At 41.4% G+C, this 24,074-nt stretch overlaps 1 protein-coding gene across 1 annotated transcript in view; it reads right to left on the reverse strand.

The window, feature by feature from the left end:
• LOC128686099 (sodium-independent sulfate anion transporter) overlaps positions 1 to 24,074 on the reverse strand; it is a 175,275-nt gene that overhangs the window by 94,655 nt on the left and 56,546 nt on the right. The window contains exons 3-4 of the mRNA XM_070101339.1: positions 6,240 to 6,419; positions 5,359 to 5,554 (exon numbers count right to left, since the gene is read on the reverse strand). Of these exons, the coding sequence (XP_069957440.1) occupies positions 5,359 to 5,554; positions 6,240 to 6,419 (376 nt within the window). The remainder of the gene's footprint in view (positions 1 to 5,358; positions 5,555 to 6,239; positions 6,420 to 24,074) is intronic.

Below are 24,074 nucleotides of genomic sequence, written 5' to 3' on the forward strand. Positions count from 1 at the left end.
CATAGTTTATCATCCTGTTCTACGTAATCTATTATTTCAGGAATATCGCTAGCATTTTCCTGGGTGAAAACTGAGAGGAAGTAGTTATTTAGTATTTCACACATATCCTTATCACTGTCAGTGATCTGACCAGAGTTACTCTTAAGTGGGCCAGTCTTGTCCCTAATCTTACTTCTGTATACCTGAAAGAACCCTTTTGGGTTAGTCTTTGAATCCCTTGCGGCCTTAGCCTCATAATCTCTTTTTGCTTTTCTTATTCCTTTCTTTATTTCTCTCCTTAATTGAATATATTGATTTCTTAACTGCCCATCCCCTCTTTTGATACGCCTATATATGCCTCTCTTTTGACCAATGAGATGTTTTAATCTATTGTCCATCCATTTGGGATCCTTTTTGTTAGATCTAATTTCCCTACTCGGAACAAAAGTTTTCTGGGCAGCTAGAACTATGCTCTGAAAAACGTCATATTGGCAACCAAGATCACCTACCTGACCCATAGTTAGGACATCCCAATTTAGCCCACCCAAGTAATTTTTCAGTCCCATGAAGTCGGCCAAGCGAAAATATGGGACAGAGATTTGATTGCAGTTATCTGGGTAATTCCATGATACATTGAAACTAAGTGATTTGTGATCACTTTCCCCAAGCTCACCATTAACCTCAAGATTATTAATTAGTGAATCTTTGTTGGCAAGAACCAAGTCAAGCAGATTGTTTCCTCTAGTTGGTTCTGTCACAACCTGTTCTAAAAATCAATCCTGAACCATATCAAGAAAGTCACTAGACTCAAGATTTCCTGTCATATTGTTCCAATCAATTTGTCTAAAGTTAAAATCTCCCATTATCACAACATTTTCATATCTAGATGTCTTATGAATTTCGTCCCATAACAGCTTACTGCACTCCCTATCAAGGTTTGGGGGCCTATAAATCACACCCAAAATTAATTTGTCACGTCCCTCGAGAAACTGAAGCCAAACCGATTCAGTGTTCGATGTTTCTAATCTTATATCATGTCTAAGACAACAATTTAAATTTTCTCTGACATACATCGCCACACCACCACCCTTCCTGTTGACCCTATCAGTGTGGAATAGTTTATAACCCTGTATGTTGCCTTCAGAAGGCATTTCTCTATCTTTCAGGTTGAACCAGGTCTCTGTTATACCAATAATATCTATATTACCTACACTTGCAAGTAATTTTAGCTCATCTATCTTATTTCTTAGACTCCTACTATTTGTATAGTAAACCTTAATTAAGGGAGCTAGTCACTCGTTGCCCTCTACTATCTCTCTTTGTTTGTTGATCAATTGGTCTGCCATTACTGTGTAGGCGAAACGTTTCGGAACAAATGTGCCTAACTGTTGCCCATGTGTCTTACCTACCAACCTGCCGGTATTGTATACCATTTTTTAAATCACTCCTACTAAGACTAGTAGTACACCTCACACTAAGCCTATACATACCCTCTGTGTCCATGTATTGTTTGTAACGGCTTGACAAAGCTCCTGGAGAATGAAACGTTGCCACAATAATATGTCACATTAGTTGCACTTGTATCCTTTTACTTTACATACTGTCAGTGACTCTACCAGCATTTATACAACTAAACTCTCTGCCGTCGTCGAATTAGGAGAAACTTATATTTGAATAACTCAAGCTATGTTGTTTATGGTTTTTAGGAAATTAGTGGAGCCATTACTGGATGCTGGGAATAGGTTCAGTAACTTAGGATATGTGATAAATGGTTTCGAACTTATGCTGCATGCCTCAATCTTATACTTTGGACAGAGGGCACACGCCCATGACAATTGTTCCCAGAATCTGGCCCTAGTTACCATACATATACATTTAAAATTTAAAGCCCGTTGATTGAAGCCTTCTCCAGTTATGAGCGAAAGAAAAGCGAGAAGTTGGAGGAAGAAAAAAGTTCTGGCAACCACTTAAGGTTTCCATTCGAGGGACACTTATTACAAGTGCACAGTTAGAAGTTATCAAGGTACCAGGACCGAAACGTTTTCTAAAAGAAATATGTCTTAATGTTTGCTCACATGCCTTTTTAACCTAATTTGTTTCAGTTCCCAAGGTTTATACCACAGTTCTTAATACACAGTAGAGGAGCAGGGCTACAGTAAGAACACTTCTCAAGAGTATATTTGTCTAACTTGTTTTACAAGTTTCGCGATTTATCACATCTATGTTCCCTGAATATAGGCTCATTCTCCCTCGCCAGGTTTATCTATTTATGACTTCCTTAAGGCAATAGGTCGCCAGTAAAGGATTGCACTGTATTGCATTTGTACTTTTTTTCTGGTGACTTGGTGCTAATAAATAAAAGAAATGTAGGTGATTTTGAGAGTTGAAGAGAACTGTGATCAAGGTAAGAAAAAACAAACTATACCACGGGCGGGGTTAGAACTCACGATCAGAGTCTCAAAACCCCAGATTAAGGTGCTCACTCAGGGCTTTTGGTAAATAAGAATCAATATAACAGGGACAATATTAAAAGTTAAATTAACAAACTGTGACGAACTACTAACAGAAATAAAGCTTAACACAAATACTATCACATCAAGTTAAAGTAACCAGCATCAGTTAAAAGTTTCATTAATTTAAATATTAGAGAAAAGTTTTCTTAAATCCCTGCAGTCACCTGAAAATTATGAAGCTCCTACCACCACCTCGGTGGTGGTAGGAGCACCTGCAAACATGTGCCCATTGGATAAATGTGTTTAATAAATTCTCAACAGAGATTCATCTCAAGGTGATGGTTCCTTGTGAAGGAGGACGGCCAAACAAGAACGCCATGCCATACCATGTATTACTTATGCAAGAAAGGTATACAATACCGACATGATGAAAGTTAAGACACATGTGCAACATCTGGGTATTTTTATTGTAGACTTTTCGCCATCCAATGGCTTTATCAATACAGATTCTAGGACATAACTTGAAGATAGTAGAACTATATACAATAGATGAGGTGATCAGTCCCTCAGCCTTGGAGATGGTTCTACTGTCCTCGGATGTCCTAGAACCTGTATTGATAAAGCCCCTGGATGGCTAAACTTCTACAACAAAAATACCCAGATGTACGTGTCTTAACTTTCATGTATTACTTGCTGCTTGTCTTATGGGCTCACCTGGCCTACAACTTTCCAAGGATATACATATTAGCTAATGATTTTTTTTTTATTCGCCGGTATTCTCCCGGCTCGGGTCTTTTCCAAGTAGTGGTGACCCGGCCTTGGCTCCCTATCTGGGGAGTGTCTCGAGACTTAAGTCTCCCATGGGAGGAGGTACAAGTACCTCCTCATCTTTGGGACCAAGTAAAGCTGAAGTCTGTTAAAGAGAGAGCTTGTTATATGTGATGTAAATGGCTTAGAAAAACAAGTTGAAGACTGAGACAATTATGCAACATTCTGCAATCTTTATTGCGGAAATGTTTCGCTCGACACTGGCTTCATCAGTCCACTGCAGTGAAGAACGGTGGAAGATAAGAAGGAATTTCAGGTAATCAGTTCCTCAACCTGGAGTCGATGTGTTTCAGGTTGCCTTACACTTGATCCTCTAATGACCAAATTTCTGGCCTCTGTCTCTCTCAGTCTCTGCACCCAACATCTGGGTACAGCATAAGTACGGCTGGTTGACCGTGAGGACCAATAAATTAGTGCTGAGCAGAGCACCTCTCACCTACCTCTTAATAATTGGAATCGCAACTATTGCAGGATTTGGAAGATGGACAGTTCAACTACCCGGTTGCAAGCGTAATCTTTACCGAGAATAGACTTGCAACGAAAAGTTGCAACGTATTGTCAGGGATCATCCACTACCCTACACTTGCAACAGCAACAGGATATATCACCCATAATTAATTAAAAGAGCAAAGATTAGCAAAGCTGCGTCTTTAGGCCGGAATCACCAGGATGAACCTGAGAGAACATCACCAGCAATACCACCACCATCAGACAGCCACCTGGTAAACCATCTGATGGTCCAACAGGTGGTGCATCTGATGATTCACCAGCTGGCGAAGCTGATGATCCACCAGGTGGTGCACCTGACGATCCACCAGCTGGCGAAGCTGATGATCCACCAGGTGGTGCACCTGATGATCCACCAGGTGGTGCACCTGATGATCCACCAGGTGGTGCACCTGATGATCCACCAGGTGGTGCACCTGATGATCCACCAGGTGGTGCACCTGATGATCCACCAGGTGGTGCACCTGATGATCCACCAGGTGGTGCACCTGATGATCCACCAGGTGGTGCACCTGATGATCCACCAGGTGGTGCACCTGATGATCCACCAGGTGGTGCACCTGATGATCCACCAGGTGGTGCACCTGATGATCCACCAGGTGGTGCACCTGATGATCCACCAGCTGGTGCACCTGATGATCCACCAGGTGGTGCACCTGATGATCCACCAGGTGGTGCACCTGATGATCCACCAGGTGGTGCACCTGATGATCCACCAGGTGGTGCACCTGATGATCCACCAGGTGGTGCACCTGATGATCCACCAGGTGGTGCACCTGATGATCCACCAGCTGGTGCACCTGATGATCCACCAGCTGGTGCACCTGATGATCCACCAGCTGGTGCACCTGATGATCCACCAGCTGGTGCACCTGATGATCCACCAGCTGGTGCACCTGATGATCCACCAGCTGGTGCACCTGAGCCAACTACCTTTGGGCGATGCATACCAACACAACATTGCAGCTGGTTGAATAATATGGGGAATTAATTAGACTATGACGACTTCCATATTGCCCAGGAGCAAAATTAAACGAATATAATAAAAATCGTCACGATATAAGCTAAATAAAAAAGGTGGGATGGGTTGTTCGTCAGGATAAGCTAATGAAATAAAGCCACCAAGCCAAGGTGACCAAGCCAAGGTGACCAAGCCAAGGTGACCAAGCCAAGGTGACCAAGCCTCAGAGGGTACTGCTAAAACACTATATATAAGGAATTGACACTACTCGTCCATAATTGTGTACTGCAGAAACAGCTTATATATGAACACAGTTTCTCTCTGGAGAGCTGTATCAAGTTGTACAGACGATGCAAATGATTGTAGATGTTTTCTCCATAGAGAAGAGTTGAAAACCAATTAGATATGAGGTGAGTGAAGTCATGTGAGTGTGATGAATCATTGGTCTGTATAACTATGCAAAAAAAACGTTGGTCATTTACACTGAAATATTACCTGGTTTCTGATCAGCAAGTCTGACCAATTCCTGTACAATTCGGGTGCTAAACGAACCTTAGTTCAGTTCGCTGTAGAAATTAAAGTTAATTCTAGACACCATTTTTTTCTTGTCTCTAAATATTAGGAACTTACCTAAGTTGACGATGCCAGCGACCAGTTCTATGATGCCAGCCATGAAGGCGAGGAGAACAGCATAGTCACCCCCGCCCTGACCGCTATACTGGTACGTCATGAGGGACATGATGGCTGTTGGACCGATGTTGAGCTCATTTCTCGACCCCAACAGGAAGTACACGAAGCAGGGAACGAAGGCAGAGTACAGCCCATACTATAGCAGAGAGAGAGAGAGAGAGAGAGAAAGCAGGTGTGAGGATGATAGTTAATAAAAGTCACAATAGCCAGGCTGCCCCAAATAACCTCCCAAAATTATAACAGACCAGGACAGACCAAACCGTCAACAACATTTCATTTTCAGGTTAGTTGTCAATGTGAGAAAGAGAATGTTGGTGTGGCAGTTAAATTATTGCCGTAGTAGCTCATGATGTCAAAAGGGGTCATAATGGACTGTCAGCAGACCACAATGAATAGTTATATTTTTGTAATAATTACAGCAATTCTTACAAGACTAGTCACTGCAGAATTTGGCTACATCTTAGCACTACAGTTATGGTTTCATAGATTTCAGTCAATTTATATAGCTTATCCAGTTTTTATGTATCATTAACATATAGTTAATGATCTAGTACAGAGTGAGGAACTAATCTATAGACATAAGCGTCGCTTAGGAACTCTGCTGGTCTTTATGAGACAAGTACCTGCGTCAGAAGACAGTTTTTTAAAGAAAATACCACAGGATAAAGAAAGTGGTTAATTGAAAAAGTAGTCATGAATGGCAGGATAAAGACGGTGGCTGGGAGAAAGAGTAAACATGGTAACAAGAGTAAGGTAGTGGCTGAGTAAAAGAGCAGACATAAAGGCAAAATAAACAAGAGAATAATGTAAAAGGTACTTACACTTGGAGGAAGACCAGCTACAAGACCGTAAGCCAGCGCCTGGGGTATCAACATGAGGCCAACGGTGAAGCCAGCGATCAGGTCCCCCACCAGACACTCTATGTTGTAGCTCCTGAGCCAGGTAAGGCAGGGCAGACGTCGGTACAGTGTCTTCCTACTCAGACACCGATCCAACTTGTTCTGACGACACCATATATGAGAGATACATTACTGGGGAAAACTAACACATGTAAGAGATACATTGCTGGGAGTAACTAATACATGTAAGAGATACATTATTGGGAGAAACTAATACATGTAAGAGATACATAACTGGGAGAAGCTAACACATGTAAGAGATACATTACTGGGAGTAACTAATACATGTAAGAGATACATTATTGGGAGAAACTAATATATGTAAGAGATACATTACTGGGAGAAACTAATACATGTAAGAGATACATTACTGGAAGAAACTAATACATGTAAGAGATACATAACTGGGAGAAGCTAACACATGTAAGAGATACATTACTGGGAGTAACTAATACATGTAAGAGATACATTATTGGGAGAAACTAATACATGTAAGAGATACATTACTGGGAGAAACTAATACATGTAAGAGATACATTACTGGAAGAAACTAATACATGTAAGAGATACATTACTGGAAGAAACTAATACATGTAAGAGATACATAACTGGGAGAAGCTAACATGTAAGAGATACATTACTGGGAGTAACTAATACATGTAAGAGATACATTATTGGGAGAAACTAATACATGTAAGAGATACATTACTGGGAGAAACTAATACATGTAAGAGATACATTACTGGAAGAAACTAATACATGTAAGAGATACATTACTGGAAGAAACTAATACATGTAAGAGATACATAACTGGGAGAAGCTAACATGTAAGAGATACATTACTGGGAGTAACTAATACATGTAAGAGATACATTATTGGGAGAAACTAATACATGTAAGAGATACATTACTGGGAGAAACTAATACATGTAAGAGATACATTACTGGAAGAAACTAATACATGTAAGAGATACATTACTGGAAGAAACTAATACATGTAAGAGATACATAACTGGGAGAAGCTAACATGTAAGAGATACATTACTGGGAGTAACTAATACATGTAAGAGATACATTATTGGGAGAAACTAATACATGTAAGAGATACATTACTGGGAGAAACTAATACATGTAAGAGATACATTACTGGAAGAAACTAATACATGTAAGAGATACATTACTGGAAGAAACTAATACATGTAAGAGATACATAACTGGGAGAAGCTAACATGTAAGAGATACATTACTGGGAGTAACTAATACATGTAAGAGATACATTATTGGGAGAAACTAATACATGTAAGAGATACATTACTGGGAGAAACTAATACATGTAAGAGATACATTACTGGAAGAAACTAATACATGTAAGAGATACATTACTGGAAGAAACTAATACATGTAAGAGATACATAACTGGGAGAAGCTAACATGTAAGAGATACATTACTGGGAGTAACTAATACATGTAAGAGATACATTATTGGGAGAAACTAATACATGTAAGAGATACATTACTGGGAGAAACTAATACATGTAAGAGATACATTACTGGAAGAAACTAATACATGTAAGAGATACATTACTGGAAGAAACTAATACATGTAAGAGATACATAACTGGGAGAAGCTAACATGTAAGAGATACATTACTGGGAGTAACTAATACATGTAAGAGATACATTATTGGGAGAAACTAATACATGTAAGAGATACATTACTGGGAGAAACTAATACATGTAAGAGATACATTACTGGAAGAAACTAATACATGTAAGAGATACATTACTGGAAGAAACTAATACATGTAAGAGATACATAACTGGGAGAAGCTAACATGTAAGAGATACATTACTGGGAGTAACTAATACATGTAAGAGATACATTATTGGGAGAAACTAATACATGTAAGAGATACATTACTGGGAGAAACTAATACATGTAAGAGATACATTACTGGAAGAAACTAATACATGTAAGAGATACATTACTGGAAGAAACTAATACATGTAAGAGATACATAACTGGGAGAAGCTAACATGTAAGAGATACATTACTGGGAGTAACTAATACATGTAAGAGATACATTATTGGGAGAAACTAATACATGTAAGAGATACATTACTGGGAGAAACTAATACATGTAAGAGATACATTACTGGAAGAAACTAATACATGTAAGAGATACATTACTGGAAGAAACTAATACATGTAAGAGATACATAACTGGGAGAAGCTAACATGTAAGAGATACATTACTGGGAGTAACTAATACATGTAAGAGATACATTATTGGGAGAAACTAATACATGTAAGAGATACATTACTGGGAGAAACTAATACATGTAAGAGATACATTACTGGAAGAAACTAATACATGTAAGAGATACATTACTGGAAGAAACTAATACATGTAAGAGATACATAACTGGGAGAAGCTAACATGTAAGAGATACATTACTGGGAGTAACTAATACATGTAAGAGATACATTATTGGGAGAAACTAATACATGTAAGAGATACATTACTGGGAGAAACTAATACATGTAAGAGATACATTACTGGAAGAAACTAATACATGTAAGAGATACATTACTGGAAGAAACTAATACATGTAAGAGATACATAACTGGGAGAAGCTAACATGTAAGAGATACATTACTGGGAGTAACTAATACATGTAAGAGATACATTATTGGGAGAAACTAATACATGTAAGAGATACATTACTGGGAGAAACTAATACATGTAAGAGATACATTACTGGAAGAAACTAATACATGTAAGAGATACATTACTGGAAGAAACTAATACATGTAAGAGATACATAACTGGGAGAAGCTAACATGTAAGAGATACATTACTGGGAGTAACTAATACATGTAAGAGATACATTATTGGGAGAAACTAATACATGTAAGAGATACATTACTGGAAGAAACTAATACATGGAAGACATACATTACTGGAAGAAACTAATACATGTAAGACATACATTACTGGAAGAAACTAATACATGGAAGACATACATTACTGGAAGAAACTAATACATGTAAGACATACATTACTGGAAGAAACTAATACATGGAAGACATACATTACTGGAAGAAACTAATACATGTAAGACATACATTACTGGAAGAAACTAATACATGGAAGACATACATTACTGGAAGAAACTAATACATGGAAGACATACATTACTGGAAGAAACTAATACATGGAAGACATACATTACTGGAAGAAACTAATACATTACTGGAAGAAACTAATACATGGAAGACATACATTACTGGAAGAAACTAATACATGTAAGACATACATTACTGGAAGAAACTAATACATGGAAGACATACATTACTGGAAGAAACTAATACATGGAAGACATACATTACTGGAAGAAACTAATACATGGAAGACATACATTACTGGAAGAAACTAATACATGGAAGACATACATTACTGGAAGAAACTAATACATGGAAGACATACATTACTGGAAGAAACTAATACATGGAAGACATACATTACTGGAAGAAACTAATACATGGAAGACATACATTACTGGAAGAAACTAATACATGGAAGACATACATTACTGGAAGAAACTAATACATGGAAGACATACATTACTGGAAGAAACTAATACATGGAAGACATACATTACTGGAAGAAACTAATACATGGAAGACATACATTACTGGGGAAACAAGAACGAACGAGAAATTCATCACTGGAGAAATTAAGGATACATAAGCGTTACGTTACTCGTGAAATTAGGACAGGCGAGATGTAACTGGGGAAGGAACAGTAGGTGGGAAGAACAGATAATATTTCCGCAAGGATGCCCTGGCTTGACTTATCTTAAATTAAGGAGAGTATATTAGACACGTTGCTAGTTTAGAACAAAAGACTTACATGCGGTAGAATTTCTGCTGCCGGTTTTGTTAGAAAACTTTAACCTGTGTCACGGAAACAAGGGTCAAAGCGGCTTGTCATCTATCATAACAAAAGCCATGGAAAAGGAATATAGTTGGCTCCAGTGTTTGAATTACATGTTGGACAGTGCGTCTATTTCCTTGGCAGTATACCACGTAAACAGACAAGAAGCAACTCCAGCACGTAGCGAGGTTACATTCCCGTCCTTGGTTCTCTTATTTCTGGCACAGGCTATGACAGTAGCCAGGTTTCGTCATTCAGTGGACGTTGTTCGGAAGGTAGTTAAACTCCTAATCCAGGATAGGCGCCAGACGCTCTACTCACTTCCTCTCAAAATCCAGGACTGACCTAGAACTCATGGCGAGGATCACCTTGTTGTAAGGTTTGGTAGCTTCCACATTAAAATGGCAGTTTAGAGATATTGATGAAAGGATGAACGGGAGCACTTGTTCAGGCTAGTGCTATCACCTATGGAAACACCAATTCATTAATAAAAGTAGCGCATATGATACTCGAAGGCTGCTCAGATCACTGCCGGTAATCTATGTAAAAATGATACAGACTTATACTGCAGGGACTCGGAAGATAGCAACATAGCTGTTATGCTGAGAAAAGAACTGTGTACAGTAAGTAATGAGGTATATCCCTAGTTCCGATTCTGGATCACCATCTAACAGATGGAGCTAACTCTAATGATTTACGTGAAAGCGATACGAGGATTAGACTTGTATTCTCAAAGTGTGCGAAGCTTCGTGTGTTTATCACGAGAGACATTTATTTCGCCCATCTGTTGGACTTATATTACAGTTGATCAGACAGAATGTGAGCTTATATACAAAGTATCAACTTAAAAGCATCGGTGAATGTTCCTCTGAGAAACTAGATATCATAGGAGAATTCAGTAAAACTTCCTTTATACCCGTTAACTGGAAACTCTCTTATAGGAGCGGATCAGCTTTTATGAATCCGTATAATTTTTTTTTTTTATTCGCCGGTACTCTCCCGGCCCGGGTCTTTTCCAAGTAGTGGTGACCCGGCCTTGGCTCCCTATCTGGGGAGTGTCTCGAGACTTAAGTCTCCCATGGGAGGAGGTACAAGTACCCCCTCATCTTTGGGACCAAGTGTCCCCAGGCCTAGCCACAGTCCCCGCCCTCACGGGGCTCGTAGGGAGAAGCTAGACCTCTGGTCTGCCATCTGCCCCGCCTCAAAGGGGCTCGTGGGGATGGCAGTCTTATGAGCTGCAGATGGTAGCAAGCTCAGACCACGTGTATTATATGTAATCCGTATAATCTTCAGCCCTTGTCTAAGTTTTAAATTATGTTCTAATCTTTATGTGACCCACTAATTATGTTATCCAAATTAACTGAATCGCCTTTTACACTGACAAAGAATTATGGCATTTCCCTGGAAAGCACCTGGAAATGCAGAGTCCAAAAGACATCCTCTTAAAAAATATATTTTACGAGAATTATTTACCCAAATCTTTAGGCACTTCCCAGCTACAGATAATTGTAATAAATACGTAATGGACACGTGTCACATTGAATCGGTTTATGTGGAACCTTAAAATCAACATAGATCCCGACAGTTTTAGAGCTTTCCCTGAAATCTGATACAACATGGGCTGACCAATCATTATGTGAACCTGCTTTTATAATCTTCTCAATTAACAATTTCATAAATTTAAAAGTATCATCACATTTCATGTGAACTGTTGTTACCATACTTGAGAAAGTTTATCGGAATCCATATGAAAAAAAATGTCCATACATTTTATCAGCACTGTGTTTAAAAGATTTAGAAAACTTACCTAATGCAACTAAATATTAAATTGTTATACAATACCAACAGGTTGGCAAGTAAGCCATATATGAAAGATTTAGTCAGCTTTATTCCGAAATGTTTCGCCTACACAGTAGGCTTCTTCAGTCGAGCACAGAAAAGTTAGCAGGAGCAGTAGAGATGTGAAGACGAGGTAATCAGTCCATCACCCTTGAAGACGGAGTTTAGAGGTGGTCAGTCCCTTAGCCTGGAGAAGAGCCTTGTTCCATAGTCTGGAACAAAGTTTCAGACTATGGAACAAACTGTGGGAAAGAAACCATACCACGGGCGGGATTTGAACCAGCGGTCAGAGTCTCAAAACTCCAAACCGTCGCGTTAGCCACTGGACCAGCTAGGTCCAGTGGCTAACGCGACGGTCTGGAGTTTTGAGACTCTGACCGCGGGTTCAAATCCCGCCCGTGGAATGGTTTGTTTGCAATCGTGTCATTACGATTTCGTGAGTCATGTGGGAAAGATCTCAGAGATCTTACCCACAGTTTATTATTAATAAAATGAACTAAATTAAAGAACTGAGAAACTTGTGATCCATTACGCCGCGCATCCCTTCCATAAGAAATGAAAATCTACGTAATACATTGAATTGCAAATGGTTACATTCACTCAATATTTTGTTGCATGGTTCTGACAGCACTGTTAATTACTGTGTGCAATATTTAGCTATTGTTGAAAATAATGCACTATTATATATTTCAAAGGACACTATCATTCCGTTAATTTCAGAACTGAATTGCTCAGAACTTAGGAAACACTCAACATCCTTTAATTTAAATAAGTTGCCATCACCGCCTGTTCCTGAAGTGTTTCAATTGTCGTCTTAGCTACACTCTTGCTAGTAGACCTGAATGACAGCAGTCTTGCTAGTAGACCTGAATGACAGCAGTCTTGCTAGTAGACCTGAATGACAGCACTCTTGCTAGTAGACCTGAATGACAGCACTCTTGCTAGTAGACCTGAATGACAGCACTCTTGCTAGTTAACCTGAATGACAACACTTTTCCTAGTAGACCTGAATGACAGCACTCTTCCTAGTTGAGCTGAATGACATCACTCTTGCTAGTAGACCTGAATGACAGCAGTCTTGCTAGTAGACCTGAATGACAGCAGTCTTGCTAGTAGACCTGAATGACAGCACTCTTGCGAGGAGACCTGAATGACAGCACTCTTGCTAGGAGACCTGAATGACAGCACTCTTGCTAGGAGACCTGAATGACAGCACTCTTGCTAGGAGACCTGAATGACATCACTTTTGCTAGTTGACCTGTTTGACAGCACTCTTGCTAGACCTGAATGACAGCATTCTTGCTAGATATCAATGAGAGCACTCTTGCTAGTAGACCTGAAGGACAGCATTCTTGCTTGACCTGAATGACAGCACTCTTGCTAGTAGCCCTGAATGACAGCACTCTTGCTAGTATACCTGAATGACAGCACTCTTGCTAGATCTCAATGAGAGCACTCTTGCTAGTAGACCTGAAGGACAGCATTCTTGCTTGACCTGAATGACAGCACTCTTGCTAGTAGCCCTGAATGACAGCACTCTTGCTAGTAGACCTGAATGACAGCACTCTTGCTAGTAGACCTGAATGACAGCACTCTTGCTAGACCTGAGTGACAGCACTCTTGCTAGTAGACCTGAATGACAGCACTCTTGCTAGACCTGAATGACAGCACTCTTGCTAGTTGAGCTGAATGACATCACTCTTGCTAGTTGACCTGTATGACAGCACTCTTGCTAGACCTGAATGACAGCACTCTTGCTAGACCTGAATGACAGCACTCTTGCTAGTTGACCTGAATATCACTGGCTAATTGACCTGAATGACAGCACTCTTGCTAATTGACCTGAATGACAGCACTCTTGCTAGTTGACCCGAATGACAGCACTCTTGCTAGTTGACCCGAATGACAGCACTCTTGCTAGTTGACCTGAATGACAGCACTCTTGCTAGTTGACCTGAATGACATCACTGGCTAATTGACCTGAATGACAGCACTCTTGCTAGTTGACCTGCATATCACTGGCTAATTGACCTGAATGACAGCACTCTTGCTAGTTGACCTGAATATCACTGGCTAATTGACCTGAATGACAGCACTCTTGCTAATTGACCTACATGACAGCACTCTTGCTAGTTGACCTGAATGACATCACTGGCTAATTTACCTGAATGACAGCACTCTTGCTAATTGACCTGTATGACAGCACTCTTGCTAGTTGACCTGAATGACAGCACTCTTGCTAGTTGACCTGAATGATATCACTGGTTAATTGACCTGAATGACAGCACTCTTGCTAGTTGACCTGAATGATATCACTGGCTAATTGACCTGAATGACAGCACTCTTGCTAGTTGACCTGAATGATATCACTGGCTATTTGACCTGAATGACAGCACTCTTGCTAGTTGACCTGAATGATATCACTGGCTATTTGACCTGAATGACAGCACTCTTGCTAATTGACCTGAATGATATCACTGGCTATTTGACCTGAATGACAGCACTCTTGCTAGTTGACCTGAATGATATTACTGGCTATTTGACCTGAATGACAGCACTCTTGCTAGTTGACCTGAATGATATCACTGGCTAATTGACCTGAATGACAGCACTCTTGCTAGTTGACCTGAATGATATCACTGGCTATTTGACCTGAATGACAGCACTCTTGCTAGTTGACCTGAATGATATCACTGGCTATTTGACCTGAATGACAGCACTCTTGCTAATTGACCTGAATGATATCACTGGCTATTTGACCTGAATGACAGCACTCTTGCTAATTGACCTGTATGACAGCACTCTTGCTAGTTGACCTGAATGACAGCACTCTTGCTAGTTGACCTGAATGATATCACTGGCTATTTGACCTGAATGACAGCACTCTTGCTAGTTGACCTGAATGATGTCACTGGCTATTTGACCTGTATGACAGCACTATTGCTAGTTGACCTGAATGACAGCACTCTTGCTAGTTGACCTGAATGATATCACTGGCTATTTGACCTGAATGACAGCACTCTTGCTAGTTGACCTGAATGATATCACTGGCTATTTGACCTGAATGACAGCACTCTTGCTAGTTGACCTGAATGATGTCACTGGCTATTTGACCTGTATGACAGCACTATTGCTAGTTGACCTGAATGATGTCACTGGCTATTTGACCTGAATGACAGCACTCTTGCTAGTTGACCTGAATGATATCACTGGCTAATTGACCTGAATGACAGCACTCTTGCTAATTGACCTGTATGACAGCACTCTTGCTAGTTGACCTGTATGACAGCACTCTTGCTAGTTGACCTGAATGACAGCACTCTTGCTAGTTGACCTGAATGATGTCACTGGCTATTTGACCTGTATGACAGCACTATTGCTAGTTGACCTGAATGATATCACTGGCTATTTGACCTGTATGACAGCACTATTGCTAGTTGACCTGAATGACAGCACTCTTGCTAGTTGACCTGAATGATATCACTGGCTATTTGACCTGAATGACAGCACTCTTGCTAGTTGACCTGAATGATATCACTGGCTATTTGACCTGAATGACAGCACTCTTGCTAGTTGACCTGAATGATGTCACTGGCTATTTGACCTGTATGACAGCACTATTGCTAGTTGACCTGAATGATGTCACTGGCTATTTGACCTGAATGACAGCACTCTTGCTAGTTGACCTGAATGATATCACTGGCTAATTGACCTGAATGACAGCACTCTTGCTAATTGACCTGTATGACAGCACTCTTGCTAGATGACCTGTATGACAGAACTCTTGCTAGTTGACCTGAATGACAGCACTCTTGCTCTGAATGATGTTGCTAGTTGAGCACTGCTAGTTGATGATGATATCACTGGCTATTTGACCTGTATGACAGCACTATTGCTAGTTGACCTGAATGACAGCACTCTTGCTAGTTGACCTGAATGATATCACTGGCTATTTGACCTGAATGACAGCACTCTTGCTAGTTGACCTGAATGATATCACTGGCTATTTGACCTGAATGACAGCACTCTTGCTAGTTGACCTGAATGATGTCACTGGCTATTTGACCTGTATGACAGCACTATTGCTAGTTGACCTGAATGATGTCACTGGCTATTTGACCTGTATGACAGCACTATTGCTAGTTGACCTGAATGATGTCACTGGCTATTTGACCTGAATGACAGCACTCTTGCTAGTTGACCTGAATGATATCACTGGCTAATTGACCTGAATGACAGCACTCTTGCTAATTGACCTGTATGACAGCACTCTTGCTAGTTGACCTGAATGACAGCACTCTTGCTAATTGACCTGTATGACAGCACTCTTGCTAGTTGACCTGTATGACAGCACTCTTGCTAGTTGACCTGAATGACAGCACTCTTGCTAGTTGACCTGAATGATGTCACTGGCTATTTGACCTGTATGACAGCACTATTGCTAGTTGACCTGAATGATATCACTGGCTATTTGAACTGTATGACAGCACTATTGCTAGTTGACCTGAATGATGTCACTGGCTATTTGACCTGTATGACAGCACTATTGCTAGTTGACCTGAATGATATCACTGGCTATTTGACCTGTATGACAGCACTCTTGCTAGTTGGCCTGAGTGACTCTTGTTTCTTTGCTTCTCCTACCACCACTAAACATGTACACATTCTTCCCATGGCTGTGCAACACATTCTTCCCATGGCTGTGCAACACATTCTTCCCATGGCTGTGCAACACATTCTTCCCATGGCTGTGCAACACATAAGGGGTCTGTTAAGCATTTTTTTTCCTTATTTTTCGTCCGATTTTTTTCTTTATAATCTTCATTTAGAAGGATATATGTAATAAAATGTGACAAAGTTTCTACAAGATTGGTCAATAAACAACTCTGAAAAAACAAAATTTACTGATTATGGCACCTGGCAGCAAGCTGAGCCAGACTGGCACTACTGGCACAGACTGGCACACTCCCTACTCTTAGAATACGTCTTATCCGAATTTAATATTGAAGGAATGAATGTAATATCTCCATGCCGAAAAAAAATAAACTTGGTACGCTTTTGACACTCACCAAAATACATGTATATCTGCCTTTTAGCCCGCCCCCCTACAAAATAAAAAATAATTGAGATATTCCAAATGGCTGTACACAAACAATTCAAACACACTGTTTTGTACTGTCTGTGAAAATCATTTCAATCTAGGCATTAATAATGGATTACTTTCAAGCAATAGGCCAAAATCTTACTTTCGAGATAACCGGGAATCCATGCGCACACCTTATTATGTCAAAAAATTCACGAAAATCTCGCTACTTTGGGCTTTTTCTGTCATTTAAGTGATTTCTTATGGTTTCCCCTTTATACTATACCGTTTTCTTTAATATAGACCAGAGGTAACAGAGAAAACCTTTCTCTTATAGCCCGGAACTTGAGTAAATCATTCGTCGCGGCTGGCCATCACCCTCAGGTATAATATGCAATTATCATTATTTTGGTCGTCTTTATTATCCTTATATCTTATGTCTGCTGTCATTATTGAATAAATGGCATAAGCACATGAAGGTTATTAGTCATAACAGCGTCAGTATAAAAGACATTGTGGCGGAGGGCGGTGTTCTGTGGCCTGGTGGCTAAAGCTCTCGCTTCACACGGCGAGAGTTGGGTACCCGAGTGTTAGTCGACTGGTGTGGGTCGCATCCTGGGACAAAACTGGCCTAATTTGCCCGTTATGTTGTGCATAACAAAGGGCTTTCTATATAGTAGTATGTCATTGATGTCAGCTATGGTCTGTATACCTTGTTCATGTATTTGTAGCAAATAAAGATATTATATTATTATTGCTGGAAGTACTTGACTTGTACTCACTGGAGCGCAGGCGATTATGGAAGATTATGGAGGAATTGGTCCCTAATATGCACACAGAAATCACTCCATAGGAAAGCAAAAGACTTGGCAGGCGAAAAGTAGTGGCGTCACTGGTACACTAAGAGAAAACGCAATAAGTGTCCAGGGCCCAAGACTGTTCAACAGCCTTCCATCAGCAATAAGGGGCATTACCAGTAGACCCCTGGTTGTCTTCAAGAGGGAGCTGAACAGATATCTAAAGGTAGTGTCAGATCAGCCGGGCTGTGATTCGTACGTTGGATTGCGTGCAGCCAGCAGTAACAGCCTCGTTGAACATGCCTTGATCCACCGGGAGGCCTGGTCATGGACCGGGCCGCGGGGGCGTTGATCCCCGGAATACCCTCCAGGTAGACATCAATTCTGTCTATCCCTGCTACCAGTCACTCCACTTAACTCCTCCCACCTCTGCTATAAGCTCCACCCACCTCTGCTATAAGCTCCACCCACCTCTGCTATAAGCACCTCCCATCTCTGCTATAAGCTCCTCCTACCTCTGCTATAAGCTCCACCCACCTCTGCTATAAGCTCCTCCCACCTCTGCTATAAGCTCCTCCCACCTCTGCTATAAGCTCCTCCCACCTCTGCTATAAGCTCCTCCCACCTCTGCTATAAGCTCCTCCCACCTCTGCTATAAGCTCCTCCCACCTCTGCTATAAGCTCCTCCCACCTCTGCCATAAGCTCCTCCCACCTCTGCTATAAGCTCCTTCCACCTCTGCTATAAGCTCCTCCCACCTCTGCTATAAGCTCCTCCCACCTGTGTTATAAGCTCCTCCCACAAAGACTCACGAAATCATATTGACACAATTGCAAACAAACCATACCACGATTTTATGCGTCATGTTGACGGCTTTGGGGACACTTGAGCTAGAGTTCATCACAGCCATGCTAGCTGGAGATTCGTCTGTAAAAACTTGCACTTGTGGACACAGTGGTGCCTATGCTAACCTTCCTATGGTGTAGAAATACACCTAGTTGGATGAATCTTATTGAAGCTAGCTGGACCCAGTGGCTAACATGAAGGTCTGGAGTTTTGAGACACTCTGACCCCGGGTTCAAACCCCACCCGTGGTATTGTCGTAGGGGTTCTTAAAAGGAGATATCGAGGGTTGAAGATACACACACTTGTTGGATGGTAACGCTATATTGTCAGACTGTGGTAATGGGAGATGGAGCCCAGCCTTGCCGTGTCACTGCCTGGATGTCTATCTGCCGACTGAGAAGGAGGCAGAGGTACGAACGTACACATGCGCATCCTGTGATGTCACATAAACAGTCACTCGGCTTAAGGGGTCTTCTATATAAACACATGGATGGTACTATATGCTATACAACACATATAAGGGGATTCAGCAACTATGCTGACAGCTCGGTCATGTTACGTATGTTGTCTCGACATACGCTACTATACTATAGGCTGAACAGGCAGGTGGTTCTGGGCTGATTCTATACAATAACAAATTCATATATAACTTAGAACTAATGGTTGGTATCATACTGGATGTTAACAAAATGAGTTTTACATAATGGGCGTTTACGTAATCACTTTTAACGTAATGCATTACGACTTATAAGAACAATTCATTGTACAATATGGATGGAATTGATCGATCAATCTGTATTCATGCACTCTACGGATTCTGAGGAAGAATAAATATATATATATATATATATATATATATATATATATATATATATATATATATATATATATATATATACACACACAAGGTGAAATTAACAGCAAAGGTATCTGGTGCACTCAGATCATTACTGTCAAATTCTCAGAACACGGACGGAACGTGAATACGAAAAAAAAAAATTCTGAAAAACTAATCAGTTAATAACAAACAGTTGACAATTTAATTCATCTCGGACATCTAGTTATACAGACTATGTACAATTAAAACCAATTCTGCTAGGGTGAGGTTTACATATGCAGAATGGTTATCATCTCTGGGAGGATCGAATTCCTCTGCAATGGCTAACACATGCCTTGACTGAGGACAGTCTGAACGAGTATCTACAAAAGATACAACTACATTCACTAGTGACTGTGGAATTACTAACTGGTAGACTCTTCTGCTTGGAGTACTCAACTCGACTATCCGATACAGTAATTCCTGGTTCATTACAAAGTCACTAATGGGTGCTGGTGGCTTCACAGTCAGAATAAGATCTTCCTGGAGCAGGAATCGAATCACCAGAACACAGTGGATCGGTTCTTTCTTACTGGAGGAATTAACAAACTCGGTGGAGTGGATGACTCTCCCCGGTTGAAACAAATAACACTATACCACACAATATGAGCAAGGGAGAACGAATCTACTATCTCTCACTGCAAGCACAGGGGAAAAGAAATGAACACGGTCAACAATTCTGATATTCAATCTGAGTTGCACACAGTGACACGAGGAATCAACTATAAAGAAACTTCACTTACAAACGTTAACAACATGTGAAAGTTACTCGAGAAATAACTTCTTACATTGCACTGATTACTGTCACCGAGGATGGGATCACCATCTGGAACACAAGGAACAACAACAGACACTCTAGTGAGAGCACTAGCCGCAACAGAGACGTCTTTCTGCAGACGGCATGTGACGTCAACAAGAGATGGCATTACTAGTTTCAAGTAATCGTTTTCTGACAAGGCATCCCCTGTGGAGAAACTACTATTCGAACTAGCAGTCATTGCAGGGATAGGCTGTGCACTCAAGGCAGTCTGAGTGTCCCCAGACATTTGAGGCAATGGAACACTATCTTGCAAGTCTGAAGGTGTAGGTGGAACACAGATGGGAGTGACAGAGTTACCAGTGCCTGACCGCTTGGGTATGCTACTGGAGAACGCATTGGCTTGTAAGGACTTAATCCGTACATCATATTCTGTGGCAGTATGGCAGATTTCTGATCCAAGCTGGTAACCCCAAAATGGAACGATCAAGTCGTCAATTTGGGCATGCCATCGGTACGGGTCGAGCACAATGCATAAGTCTCGCATGGAAGCAAATCCCAGTAGAAGGTCACCAGGGAAAGTAATCTGGTCGGCAACAAGAAAAGCAGCAGTGAAGTCTCTGCCTTGGATAGTAAAGGTGAGTGAAGTCTGACATCGGACTCGCAGAAGGGAACCAGCTACTCCACTAAGGGAGGTTACAGTAGTTGGTTCAACGAGGAGGACACGTCGTAACTGCTTCTCTTTAAACAAGCTAGACCTGATGATATTAACTTGCGCACCAGAGTCCATGAATACATGAACGGGCGCATTATGGATAGAAGCTTGTACCAAAGGACCTATCCTTTCGTTAGGAGTTATGTGCAAACAGAATGGTGGGTTGACACCAGAGAAGGCATTTTCTACTTCATCCCCAAATTCCTCTACTTCAGAGACGTGTGAAGCAACATCAACAGCGGGGTTGTCATTCTCAAGGCTGGCTAAGGCTTCATAGGAATTTTGAACTGGGATGGTGTACTCATTATCACCTACTGTCATGACTGGACGAGTAGACTGGGGCACTCGGATTCCCCCGAATTGGAAGAATGAGCCTGGTTCTGGTTAGTTTGAGAACCACGGCGTCTGTTTCTTCTCCTGGCTCCGCAGTTGGAACAGCCACTGAAAGATCTAGAGTACTGCAGGTTGTAGAGAGCATTGCACTCAGATGTGTTATGTCCATGAATTCTATGATAAGTACAGTAGGGAATATCTGACTGGTACTCATCATCAGTACGACACCTCTTAGGGTGACTATCAGGACAATTAATTGCAATATGACCATGGTAACCACAATTGCAGCAAGTTCTTTGACTGTGCGTACTGTACATGCTACGGGTGCTACAGGAATGATGGCTCTTAACACTAGCTTTGGATGATGGATGCGAGTGATTAAGGTTGGGAGTTTTGGTAGTAGCACAAACCAGAGGAAGTACAGGAGTGGACAAAGTGGTTGGCGTAGACTTATGATAAGGGAAGGTTCCCTCAGGACACAAATTTCGTACATGGATGAGAGCTGCGAGCGGTCCCATAGTAGCATCTAGAGGACTAGAATTGTAAACATACATTGATGTTGGTGGCATTAGTTGTTTGATAACTCCGAATGCGGCTAATTTGGCAAACCCTTCAAGGGCTGGTTTATCGTTATCTATAAGGTACTTGGAATTTTGACCTGCTTTAATGAATGAGGACATAAGGTTATTAAGACGAAGGGCAAACTCATCTAATGACTCTTCTGGCCTCGGACCTGTGCAAACTAATTCTTTGAGAACAACAAAAGGATCGGTTTCTCGCACCAGTTCGAGATAGTTGCGAATTAACTGTTCATAATCTTGCCACCTGGTTAGATCTTGGAAGCCCTTCATACGAATTAAGTTGAATACATGTGAGGCGGCTGGAGAACGGGCAAGACTCTCCTTTCCGATACTGATTAAACAACTCTCAGATGGAAGACCATCAACTGAGGCATTAGCTCTGGCTCGAACAGCGGTAAACCAACCTTCAAGGTTGTCTGGGTTACCATTGAACAATGGCATAGCATCATGTGGATCACGACTAAAATTACGCAGGCTAGAAGTCTGAGTATATCTATTGTTTGATAAGGAGTTACTCGAATTTTGGGCTGATGCATTAATGGTTGTACTAGCAGCATGTGCTGAGGCATCGCTTGAGAAAACTTGAGACATGTTTGCAAAATGTAAAACAAGAATTTAGAGAAACAAAAGAAAACGAAACTGAGGAACACACAACACAGTGAACTTAAATGGGGAGAAAATGCTTAACTATTCTGCATAAGTAATTAAAAATTGACAGGTCACACAATAAGCAAAGAAACTCACAGTCACAAAGAAAATACTCAACTGAACAAACAACACTTTGAAAATCAAGAGAACTTGTAATTTTACTCAAATCTAATTTGCTCAAATTTTACTTGAAATTGAATGAATGGCACAGTGAGATGTCTTTACTCTCAATGCAACAGGGAAATACACAATATGTAGACAGCCTGTACTGTCTGCACAGACAGCCCATGCTGTCTGCCAGCTTAGTTCATATTTCGCGCCACTTAGGTGCTGCCATCTATAGGCCTTGCCACTTCAGTATGCCCAGACATGCCTCCGCCTCACTCTCACAGCGGCCTAGCAGCAAGACACAAGTACTCCCAGCTCTCTCTCGTGGGCATGGCCCTCCCGGGCCATGGGCACAACACAAGCCTGTGTACCCACCACGACATTAACAATAAAGTAAGAGGCCTCCGAAGTTTATCATTAACCACCCGCTTGCAGCACCTACCAAACAAACTCGTTATAATTGGTGGAAAGCGGTGGGATCAGCAGTTGTTTGCCCGTGAGAGAGGAAGGAGAGGTATGAAGTCATCTTCACTTCATCACCCTACACAAGAAGCATCCGTCTCTCAACAAGTTATCCTGATGTCGTGTCTGCACGTTTGAGCATCCAGACACAGGTACAAGCAGGATCCAGGCCGAAATTTGACGAAATTCTCCGAGAATTGTAAGTGGCGTCACAGTGACCCCACGCTACAGTGACTCCACGCTAGAGTGTCCCACGCTGTTTCTCAAGTCACGTGTTCAGCGTCACTTGTATGTTGCTGTTGTTGTTCAGCTCAGCACAGCTGTTTCAGCAAGCCAGAGGTGAGTTTTGTGGTGATTTCTGCATCCAGTGTGAGCTTCTCCACATGTTTGTGGGTGGAGGAGGAGGAGGAATGGCCAGATGCTCCCTCGCCATACACTCACCCACGTTCCTCGCTCACCCGTCTACCATACACCACTCACCACTGCCCACTCCCTCTGCTGTGTTTTCTGCTGTTTTTCGTGTGATTCATTGCCAGAGCTGTGTATCCAAGTGCCCGAGGCCACTCGAAGCTACGTGGACCAGCATGCCACGTAGATCACGACACCACGTGGATCACGACGCCACGTTGGGTGTGGGCGATGTCACGTAGATCTACCATGCCACGTGAGTTACCAGATGTCCCAGGCCACATGCTGTGGTCTGCTGCCCGCATCACATTGACGTCACCCACGATGCTGCCCGACTTCATGATATCACCTCGAGATGTCTGC

This window comes from Cherax quadricarinatus, chromosome 76 (assembly GCF_038502225.1).
Source record: "Cherax quadricarinatus isolate ZL_2023a chromosome 76, ASM3850222v1, whole genome shotgun sequence".
Lineage (NCBI taxonomy): Eukaryota > Metazoa > Arthropoda > Malacostraca > Decapoda > Parastacidae > Cherax > Cherax quadricarinatus.